Source organism: Toxotes jaculatrix, chromosome 9 (genome assembly GCF_017976425.1).
Source record: "Toxotes jaculatrix isolate fToxJac2 chromosome 9, fToxJac2.pri, whole genome shotgun sequence".
Taxonomy (NCBI): Eukaryota; Metazoa; Chordata; class Actinopteri; family Toxotidae; genus Toxotes; species Toxotes jaculatrix.
In genome coordinates, this window is record NC_054402.1 from 18,899,959 (window position 1) to 18,912,034 (window position 12,076).

Below are 12,076 nucleotides of genomic sequence, written 5' to 3' on the forward strand. Positions count from 1 at the left end.
AGAGACGTGCAGCGCCTGCTCCGTCACAGCGCAGCCATGTGCAGCCCCAGAAGCTGCACTCCACAGATTGGGAGGGTGCTGACATCGCTGCTCACCACCCGGCTGAGTTGTGCCATGTAGCTATGTGTGTATGTGTGTGAAGGTGGGAGGCAGGAAATTTGAATTTCGGGCTCCTAAAGCACAGTTAAAAATAAACAGAGCTGATTTCAAGGTTCTGCCAATTATTAATCCTAGTGGTTTTCCGATTTTTCTGAATGCCAATCATTAGTTTCTGACAACAATTACAGTTAGCTGGAGCAAACCTATTTACCATATCATGTGAATTCAAATCAGCTCAGCACCTGTACACAGTTGGTACTGTTGTTTTGCAAAGCACAGATGTATTTGCGTCATTTCTCCTCCTTCTGTTGAAACGCTGAGGAAAAAAAAAAGCATCCTACATACAGTCTGTCTACCATAATCACGCACCTGTTCACAGCCACTCTGATATCATGGATGTAGTTATCATTCCATCTCGTGTTTCACACAAAATGGCAGTAAAGGCAATGGAATATAAATGTTACAGTCATATTTTCTCCCAGAACAACTGCTTTTTAGGACACTTATCTCTCCCTATGCCTCGACTGAGATGCTTGGCTAGACCGAAATTAACTTTTGTGAGAGACAAATTGGTTACTTACAGTGGAGGCTTTTTTTATTTTCTTTACTTAACTTGCCTGTGAACTCGTAATTGGACTGCTGTGAAATTTTGTTTGAGTGGCTCATAATGTGGCTCGCACATGCGCGCGCACACACACACACACACACACAATTTCAACAGCAGTGCTCAGTAAGAGGCATATGGATATGGGTGATTTCTATTTACCGATAAAGAAAACAAAAACAGTGCACAAAGTACCCATGCACAAAAATGTTATTCCTACTGATTCATAGCAAGGTTGGAGAGCAACTAACACCACTCCTTAAACACCAGTCTAACTGAAGTCACCCCCAGCTCTGCTGAGCTGTCACACAGCTCTATAGAAACTATCCTGAGACTCGACACAAATTACTGCATGCCTCAATAATAATAATAATAATAAATGCTCAGGTGTACAGACAAACTGTGAGCTGAGGAAAGTTACTACTTTGCATAAGCTTTTTTCCAAGAGACAGCAAGAGCCAAATGGCATTCATTGTTATAAAGCCCAGCCAACAGTTGCAAACGTTTCTTACAGACCTGTCATTGGTCAGCGGTTCTCACTCACTGCGAACAGTATCACTGGCTGAATTAGTGGTAAAACAGCTCACACACTCTCAGCAGAGAACAGATCCAGTACCACGGACAGCGACTTTGACACTATACACACATTTATGGACTATGTGGAACAATGTCTTGTTTTCAGCCTGAAAACTTATAGTTTCTTCTTTCTTCTTTTTCTTTTCTTTTCTTTTCTTTCTTTCTTTTTTTTTTTTTTAACTCTGACCTCAAAGTTCACCTCCATTACTAAAAGGATGGCAGTGTGATCCTTGAGAAATAATGAATTCAGACTTATCCACAGAAATAGCTGATTCAGCTTTGGCAATTGGAAACGACATTAACAAAAGATACCCTTGGGCTTTTGTGTACAAGAATATTGTTGCTGAAGCACAGGTCCAAAACATTAACAATGCAGGAAAGGAAAACAACTATCTTGCACACAATGGTTCATTCAAATGGCATGCCATCAAAATGTCTGTATGAGGGCCAGCATCATACTGTGTTTATGAATTCCTGTCATTTTGAGAGATCTTGTGGAGGGTCTTTGAAGTTTCACCTCCTGCAACAAATGTATGTACATCTCATTTTGATAATGGAGTGAAGAGAGCATGGGTTCAAATATAAAGCTAACAAAATACATAAGTTATCTGTCAGCAGCAACAGCATGTATGAAAGGAAAAAGGAGATAAACTATTGTTACAAACTCACGGCAAACTGTTCACAGTATTCGCTTGAACAAATTCCACTTCTGCAACACTGTGTCTGAGTGTGTAATTTTAACAGTATAACTATTGTAATAATTAACATTAATTTTACAAATAATCATTGACACATTTGCGCTGTCTTCAAACACAATTTACTCATGACAGTTCATAAATACTTTGGTCACAATATTTTGATCATGACTTTTATAACATGTATTGTATACTGTATTGTGACTGTACATACAACTTGCAACTTAAAAACATTTTGAATGTGAATGGAATTATGAATCATGAATGCAAGGTTTTTACAGAACCTGACAGCCACTTGTTTTCAACAAAGAAAAATATTTCCACCTAATGAAGTGTCAAGCTCTGTAACCCAACTTTATTTGCTTCAAGCAAGGCTAACCTTTTGAAGCATTTCACAACTTCTGCCTCATCTCAATAGCATGGTCTGCAGTATGACCCGTATGACCCTGCACTGGGCAGAGTTGGAACAGAGAAGTAAATAATTATGAAAATGTGTGTGTCAAAAATGCATCTAAAACTAAACCAAGCTGATCACCCTTGCTTGCCCTTGTTACACTTTGAAAAGGAGCAGTTTGTCACATCCTGTGCAGCTATGAAAACATGAATAATCTCTGTGCTTTGGGTCTCAAAACAAACTGACAAAGGTTAAAAGAACATCAGTCAGCTTAAGTGAGAAAACCTGCATTTATTAGCCGAGGAAAGCAGCAGTTTAGCTTTAATTAATAAAATGAGAGCGAGCACAATAGTGAGAAGTCCCATTGGCCACTGTGTTATCTTTGGTTTATCTTTGGTACACACCTGATAGGCAATTTTAAAACTTCAATTAACAGAGATTATGTAGATGTACAAAGCCTGTCTGCGTTACTTTACAAATTAATTTTATATCTTTTCAATATCCTTTCAAGACAGTATTTTAAAGTGAGAAAATTTAGTCATCAAAGAAAGCCTTTGTTCTGCATTAACTAGGAATGATTCAGTGAGTTATAGAGAAAAAAGAGAAAAAGCAAGAGTCAGTGAAACAAAAAAGAGACTGATCTATAAAAGTGACAGCAACGAGTCAATAAATGGCACCACATTTCATTACAAAACTATGACAGATTTTCCTTTGCGGAAAAGATTAACACATTCCCGATTAGCAAAAGATACAGAACACCTCAGACAAGTTTTTTTTTCAGCCAAAGGCCTTAATCAAACAACGGTGATCTCCCGTCCCTCCCCTTCTAGTGGTCCCCAACCTAAGACAGAAAGATTAGAGCAAAGGTCTGGAGCCGTGCCAACTTGCTGCAAGGGATATAATTAGCCTCAGGGGTCTTTTTTGGACCTGAAACCCTCCATTCGCTTCCTTCATGACTAATTCACAAGACCTTGATTCTCCTTTGGCATCTGAGGGTAAGCCTGCAAGCCATGCAAACGCTGAGATGGGTTAAGTTCACCGGATGAAGGAACTTCATTATTGTTCATAAACGCTGATGTGGCCATTGTTTTCCTCTTTTAATTCTATCAGTCTTGTACTCGGAATATTGGCTGAAAGGAATGAAGGTAAAACAAAGGCTTGGCAGTTCAGTTAAGGTCACGGCTGCTACATCTTTGGATCACGTGAACCTTTTGCCTTTGATGGATAAACTCAGCAAATCAATGGGAAAAATGCTGGAAATGGAAAACATGCAGTTTTTATTCTTTGGCGGCGATAAAGGTTTTCCTCTATGTGTTAGGAAATATTTGTGTTATGTTATTTCTGAGCCTATCAAAGTCAAGAGGAGAGAAGTTCCTCTGATATGGCACAAGGAGGAGTTTGGGCTGATATTGAGTTATGAAAGATGGAGGAGAGAGTTTTAGATTTATTCTGCTGTCAGCTCAGAGAAGGGAAGCTGCGTGTGTGTGTATGCACCGTTGGGTGTGGGTGCGTGTGTAAGCATATTGTGTATATGCCTATGTATTTGTGTGTGTGTATACACTGTGTGTGTGTATAGGTGTGTGGGGCCATAGCTGTCTTCCAAGTCGATAGACACACTCTGTCACCACTGGCAAGTAATTGACAGCTTGGAGTTTGCAGTGACACAGGCCTTGCATATATTTCCTCCATTACCTTGTGTGTATGTCAGCCTGGAGTTCTCCCTAGCAGTGCATTCAGAAGTCAGCTAGCTCGGCAGGGGATTAAACAAACACCTTCTATTCCAGCTTACTGGGAGGAATGATAAACTCACTCACACTCAATCAGCCAAATAGGTAATAAAGGCTTCCCCTTTCACATCGCTGATTACTTACTTAAATACAGTAAGGCCAACTACTGCACTTCCTGCTGCTGGACGTTGCTTTGCAGTCCAAAATCAAGCATCTGCAAATAGTCTGTTTCTTTGTTTTAATTACTTTGAGTAGCCAGTGTAGGGTTTGCCAAATCAGGAAAGCACAGTGTCAAGGGGATTAAAACAAAAAAACGATAATTATTTGCATCCGCTGTGTGTGGCAGCTGTTTACTTGCAGTTTCCTTCCTGTGAAAACTCTGTGGGATAATAGGAAGGCTAAAGAAACTGGCATTAAAAATAATATTTTAGTGATGATAATGTTGAAACCTAAAATGCCCTTAACTTAACACAGCTGAATTGATCAATTCCCTTGACAATGTCCTTGACAAGGGTTTGGATTCACATTTTGAACTGTCAATGACTCTTCTTTCCCTCTTGTCCTTGACGCTGTGATCGAATAGCAAGGTTACAATGAAAAGCTCAGAGTCACAGCAGCTAAACACTAAAAGATCTGGACAAGAATGGAAAGAGGGACAGTAGCAGAAGGTAGAAAAGTGCAGTCACAACAGACATTTTTAGCTCTCTGTAGAAGTATCCATAATTATTCACTCATATCCATTTGCAGGGGGGCTTGGCAGCCAGAGAAATGTTATGCCGCAATTTGTCTTCCCCTCTCTCTTTTTCTCCTGCTGCCTTCTCCCCTACAAATCGTTAGTTTCACTTTTCATTAGGCTGGATCAATAAGGCGGATCAGTCGCTCGTGGCGAGGATACTGCGTGGCAGACACCACTCTCTCTCTCTCTCTCTCTTTCACAGCTCTCTTTTTTTCTCCTCATTCCTCCTCCCTTGTTCTCTTTGGCTTTAGGTTGCGAGAGGCAGCCGGAGTCAGGAAGCAGTAAGAAACGTGAAGGTCTCACGGAAGAGACGCAATTGCACTTGTGTTAGCCAATAAGGCAGAAATGGCAATGCTGGATGATAACCCAACAAAGTTTAATTAAGAGCCTGTAACCTCTCAAGCTTACAGTAATAATGAAAATGGAGGCTGCATGCAGAGGAAGGAAATGAATGTGGAAATGTAAGGGTATGTGAAAGTTTAGTCCTACTGACACTGGCTGCCAGATGGGAAATGTTAGCATTGATTTAATTTGTTTCTGATGGTTTTAATACAAAACATATCTCAAGGTCTCAGGATTTGCTGTGGATATTTCATCAGAGACTGCATGTGAATACCTGTGTTTGTGTTTGTACCTACAGTTACGTTTTCTGTGCACCTGGAAAGCGAACAAGGATGCTCGCTGCACATTTTGACTGTTGTGAAGCACCACTTTTGTCAGGGCCCCTTGAGCCTCTGGTAGTGCTTCTGTCCAGCGCTTAGGCTCAAGAGTGCAGATTTGGGTTGAATATTTGGGACGATGAATTTGGGCTAATTGCCCTGCTCTTCTTTAGAACACCTGGATGTTGATGCTTGTGTTGCAGCAAATAAAAGCAGAACACTGAAAATGCTACATTTGTTCTAATGAAAAACCAAATACCACAAACATATGTAAGGGAATAAAACAGACAGTTCTGTAATGCTGATCTAATTTTGTCATTGTGCCCCTTAAATCCTCAGGAGCCCTTTGAAAGCAACACGAAATATTGAAAAACTAAAGAAAGATTGATGCCAGTAAAGCTTTTTCCATGAGTTGTTTTTTATCATCAGTGGCTGAATGTTTTTGGTGCCAGTACAGTGGTACTGTTTGGAGTCTGTATGCATTTAAGTTGGACTCACCCAGCACAGTGAGACGGGCAGGACGGGACCTCATTGCTGCCTGGACAGCCTGGCACTCAAACATGGCATCATCCATCAGCTCGACACGCTGGATTCGCAAATGATGCTCTCCTGAACCGTGGTCGCCAATCACTGTGTAACGAGGATAGCCTGCAGTGCAAACACATTTGTTCATTTTAATCACCCTCAAAATGAAAATGTTACTCATTTGCCAAAAGCAAGAAGGCAAAGTTGTCCTTTTAAAGCTTTGTAGACTCATAGCAACAACAAAAATCTAACAAAAAGACACAAGCATGTTTTATAACACGTGTCTTCTTAAGCAATAATTATCATGAAGTCAACTGTAATTGGCAAAGAGCTTTTAATTGATAAAAAGCATAAACAAAGGTGTTTATGCTTTTTACCAATTGTTTTTAAAATGTACAACATTGGCATGAGAGAAAGAACTTTAATTGATAACCAGATAATTCAAACAGCAGATAGGTGAGAAGCAGATTACTTTACAGGCGTATGTATTTTTGTTCATTTGTTAATTTACTCACAATGCATTTTCATACATGTTTTTTATAGCACTCCTGGCAATGTTAATGAGCTGCTGAGGAGGTTGCTGTGTTCTGGAGAATGATGTTTTACTGCAACCGTTAACAGGAACAGCTTGTGTTTGACTTGTTTCAGCATTGCTCTGTGAAATGATTTATAGTTTAATAATGCAAGAAAGCAGAGCAATATCCAGGAGACCTGGGCATTTTACACAAGTCAAGTGAGATGGTTTTAAAGATATCCCCTAACTATTATCGAAATATGCGTTGCGAGTGTGTTGTGGAGTGCATCCCTCCACCGGGGCAAATAAGCAGGAAGAAGAATGTGTTTGACTGAGAAGCTTTATGGGGTATTTCTCATGCTTTTGGAATTGCTCGTCTCTGATGATCCGTTTCCTTTTTCCCTCACTCCATATTTCCAATTATTGGGGATACAGTATGTGGAATGAAATGAGAATGTCTGTTCATAAAAATTGCACTCCAAAAATTGGTAAGAATTTCCAGAAAAGAATTGCTTTTTCCTTCAGTGGTCCTTAAGAAATTGATCAATGATGAAACTAGTGGATAGGATTGGAGAATTTTACAGCAGAACAAGGTCGGACTTTTAACAAAGCCTCACTCCAACTTTGTGAAATAAAACTTCATACTTTAGACTCACACACTTGTCATTTCCTTTCCAAAATACTCTATCAGCACACATCCAACTGTTGGGTCAAAGCCAACAAATGCTGGCCAGTAAAATATTGATTTCTTAGTAACAGCTAGCCACTGACTCATGTTCACTTCAGAGATCCCCAAACACTTCAGTCTTTCACTGTAAAGCTTTTACAGGCTGGTTATATGTTTTAGCGCCCAAAAGGAACATAACAGACTGGGCAGCCTTATAACAGCTTTTATGCCCTTGAATATGTCTACTGCAAAAACCCATCGTATGCTCAAGTCCAATTACAGATTGTTGCTTCATTGAATCCAGTTGCCTTTAATAGAGCATGAAGTGGGCTCATTTTATGCTGGTGGGGTGAGTTACAGCCGATTAAGCCACTCTCTGCATTTCATCCTCCTACGTGTGGGTCTGTACAGTGGGAACACGAAGGGCAGAAGAAAGCCTAAACTTTAATATTACAGCGGAGGAGAAGATAAACTGAGGAAGGCTAAATAAGTGTTGAGCTAACTAAAAAAATGAAAAAATATGAAAACTGCACCAGCGAGTGTTTTTTTTTGGGGGGGGGACTGTTCACACTGGTGATAAAATGTCTCCTTTCTTTGAATTTACTTACGATGTGTCGTACACTGAGCAGTAGCAAAGCTTCAATAAACCAGGTTGTAAATGTAATAGGGTTAATAGAAACCTTGTCACAACTAAAAGCTTCCATTATTAATATTAATAACCACTGACTGAAAAGGAGCTTTCCATGTTTTAGTGCTCAGAATAGTGCCTAAAATAGAGGATGCACCGTTATGCGCACAAGGTCACCCAGAGAACCATTTTGCTTCAATTTTATGTTCATTGATGAGATTTAAAGCAATAATGCCAATGCGGATCACAAGGGTAATGATCACTGCACATTCTGAGCGATATGACCTTGATTTGACTCTAGTTCACCTAGCGAGTCCTTAAGGTACCTATCCCAGAACTGGAATTTACTCCAACTGCACTTTTGTTTTGCTTATCTTAATTGTAGCAAGGTATAAACCATGTAAATTTATGTTAGACAAACAAATGATCTGGCCAATTACCTCATCTGTGCCTCTGGCAAACTAAGAATAATTTTGCTGTGTGAGGACATGGCTCTGTTCCAGTTTCATCTCTGTGCATTAGCTGGATCCAAAAGGAAAAGTCGTTTGCATTTGTGGTGGATAGTAAACGATAAGAATGTTATAATCTCATTTTCAAAGAACGCAAACATCCTGTAATATGTTTTTTTATTCCAACTTATAAGCGCTTTGATCATGCATTTTGTCAATGTGACTGAAATTATACTGGCAGACATGAAGACTGATCACCTCTGCACATGTGATGTGTACCTATAAAGGGCCATTGATCTTGGATCTCAGCGAATTTCAAAGACACAATGTGTTACCCAAAGCAAACAATGTAAAATAGGCCCATTAAGGAGTAATGAATCCATCAGGGGCGAATGGATTTGTCTTGAGGCTAGATCAATGGTGTATGTGCGTGTGTGTGTGTGCATGTAAGCATACAGACACTTGAGGCGTGGCCTAGTGATTTATAGCATTCACCTAGAACATGTTTCACAGTGTAACCACCAAGGGACAGAAACAGGTTAGCTGCAGCGGTGAACAGGTGACCGTTCAGTTCACTCTCATGAGAGGCAAGAGTGACACATGCTTGCTGCTGAAGATCTACTAATTGTCAGCTTCCCTTCCCAAGAGCCCATTCTCCTATGAGCGTGTAGCGTAATGTCTACAAACACTTCCCTCTCCGTTTTCACTGTGTGCCCATGAGAATTCACTTATAGCTTTTTTTCTTTTTTTCTGTTGTCACCATCATCATCATATGTAGCAGATACAGTCTCTGTCATGCATATTCATGGCATTGATTGGTATGTTCTGAGATGCTGTGGGGCTACTTTACTTTTCTTTAATTAGGGTGGAAAAGCATGACACAAAAGGGAATGAATGGGAAATTCAGGAACAGATAGGAATCATTGGCTTTTGTGCTGTGATTTCTCGCACTGAATGGTGAAAGAGTTCTTTCAGTTTAATCACTGCTCCTGTGAATGGAAACAGGTCCCAGGCGGAGCATGCCGTTGCCGACGCAGCTTCTTTCTATGAATAGCCAAGCAGACCTATATTATTGAAATGCTCCATGCAACATTTGATTCGTTGCACTTTTTATGTATACAGCTGCCACTTTCCTTTCATTGTGTACATCTTGCATTGGATGTTTCATCATTCGTTTACTGCTGCATGCATTGCTTGTTTATGTAAGCAGGAGTGATAAAAAGGACAGCTGTGGAGCGCTTTATTTTGAAAAAGTGTCATCCGCCTCAATAGAAGGCACTCAGCCCCTGTCCGTATCATTCTGCTGATTTTAGCAACCTATCTTCGCCAGGCAGGCATCTATTCCTCCTTATAGAAAACCCTATGGATTTTTTAAGCAGTTTAAGGTAGAAAGATCACTTCAACTCTGAATCTTGGTCCTGATTATTTAGCCAGATAAGAACAGAAGGACAAGGTCGGGACTACTGCATTTTGTCCAAACCATTCAAAACTATGTTATTAAAGGCTGATCTGCTGCAATTCCCTTAAGTGTTGTGATCCAACCTTCTCTCTTTTCTCTGGATTCTTTCCTCTGACTTCACCCATTGTTGAAATGAGATTTCATCTTCATTGTCTTGTCTTCTTAAATTAATACGATACAAGAGAATAAAACAAACTCCACATCTCAGCTTCACTGACCTTAAATAAAATTATGCTCTCTCTTCCATTCTTTCTCTCTCTCTCATTCTGTCTCTTGCAATCATAAGTACTCTTCCTGTCTGCCTCCTCTTCCTCCAAAGGAGACTCGAAGACTGCAGGACCATTGTTTACTGCAACCTCTCAGCCTCCCCTGGGCCTGATAAGGACTTGAAGAGGGAATAAGATGGCTTTACTGGGGCTCTGTCAGCCACTGAGGTTTAATTACAGACCACATCAGTGACAGGGAAGGCCTCTAAGAGTGTTTGGTAAAGGTCAAAGGGTAGAAGACCCTCAATCTCTAGTGGAATACATATTTAATCATTCCTGATCATAAGAGACTTCAGTGTTTTTAAAAATGGCCGCAGTTGGATACTGTGTCATTGTGCCATGAATTGCAATTACTCTAGATTTCTCGATGGTCACAGAATGGAAGTGTGTGAGGCAAATTAGAAAGCTCCAAAATAAAGGCTGTGCCCTCATGGAGTAATGCATCCTGCTGTGTACGGAGTGCTGTGTACAGATTCAAACGGATCTCTGTTTTGGAAGAATTTAATGATCATTTCAATAAATGATGTGGGCGTACAATGCTTTTATGGATTTTCCCATTCAGTAGCTCGGTGCTTCAAAAGGTTGTAAATATTTATTTAGGGGAGTGATGTGTTTCCTTGAAATTCATCAAGGTCATGAATATACATAAAACCTCGATTGGTGGAACAACAGGCTACTAAATGACAGTGTAGTAGTCACTTTTACTCCAAATTAAACAATTAAGGCAATTACACATGAGGTGCAGTGTAATTAGAGGATGCCAGCTACTCTTCAAAAAGCCATTTAGCAGCCTGAAGCACCGGAGAAAGACCAGTGCCACTATTGATTTCACATTTCATTCGGATTTTTGTGCTTCTCTGCCAAACACAAAGTGTAAGGGATTTTGGTCTGCATCTAACACAGAGACAGAAATGAATTTTTGATTCTGTTTGGTCATGTTGTGTGATACAGTTACTGATGTTTCCTGCAACACTTGTAATGTAATACTTCTTTTGTAGCACACTATTATCTGTCTGTGGAGTGATGTATTTGGCAGAGGGTAGGATGTTGACATGAAGGGGCTTTGACAAAAAGCAGCCATTTTAATATGACAGTTATATTACTGAGTGTAATTAATAGAGGAAACTGAGGGTGATGGAGAAATGCACAGAGACAAGAGGATAAATGCTGCTCCTTACCAGAGAGGTCTCTGCCAACTCCCAGCGCCAGGCCGTCTTTGATCCACAGGACAACGCCATGGTAACCGGGGATAGTGCACGGTAACGTCACAGGCTGGCCTGCCACCACCACCAGGTCCTGTGGCTGCTGGGAAAACATGGCCTCCACCCCTTAAGAACAAATCGAGAAAAGGGAAAGGTTAGGTCTAACTCATTAAAACCATTTTGTTGTTTTAATATAATCAGGACATGAGGCATAGAAAATTCAAGCTCAAAGAGTGAGAATAAGTGGGGTTTTACAAACACCTGCTCTATATGTTTCAAGTGCTGAATGAAGTGAAAATGAACAGAAGTGCACCATATGCCCATTTCCACCAATTTCACTCAAACCTCTTGTCAAACTCATGTTGAAAGAACCCTAAAGGGTGATATACAAACGTGGCATATTCTTTGACGATTCATGATACGGAGACAAGATACTGTACACGCATCAGAGGTGTCAGCGCAGCACCAGGACTGAAGCTCGGGCTAAGAGACAGCCGTCACAGCTCAGCTTGGTTCATTTATGAAGAATGTCACCGTACAGATGGGCTGGGCCCGTACACACCACAGCAGATAACACGATCTTGTCTGCCAACACTGCTCTAGTGGCATACATTAACTCGAGCTCACACCCATGTATTCCAACTGTGCAACTGCTATTAGCTGCACTCCTCTACTGCGTGTTCAGGCGGAAAGTGGTGTGCAGTGAACTCCATTAGAGGCAGAGGGTGTGTTAATGGGGAGGGGTACGGTGGAGGAGGAGGTGGGGGTTCGTGGATCAGAGTGGAGGGTACAGAGTGGTACTGATGTGCAGTTAGAAACACTGGCAGGCTGCCTATCAACTAAAGCCTTCACACACATATACACACACTGACATGC

The 12,076-nt window shown here is 40.7% G+C and overlaps 1 protein-coding gene across 1 annotated transcript in view; it reads right to left on the reverse strand.

Annotated features, from left to right (window-relative positions):
* kirrel3b (kirre like nephrin family adhesion molecule 3b) overlaps positions 1 to 12,076 on the reverse strand; it is a 152,467-nt gene that overhangs the window by 47,639 nt on the left and 92,752 nt on the right. The window contains 2 exon segments of the mRNA XM_041046591.1: positions 5,989 to 6,138; positions 11,177 to 11,326. Coding sequence (XP_040902525.1) covers positions 5,989 to 6,138; positions 11,177 to 11,326 — 300 coding nt within the window.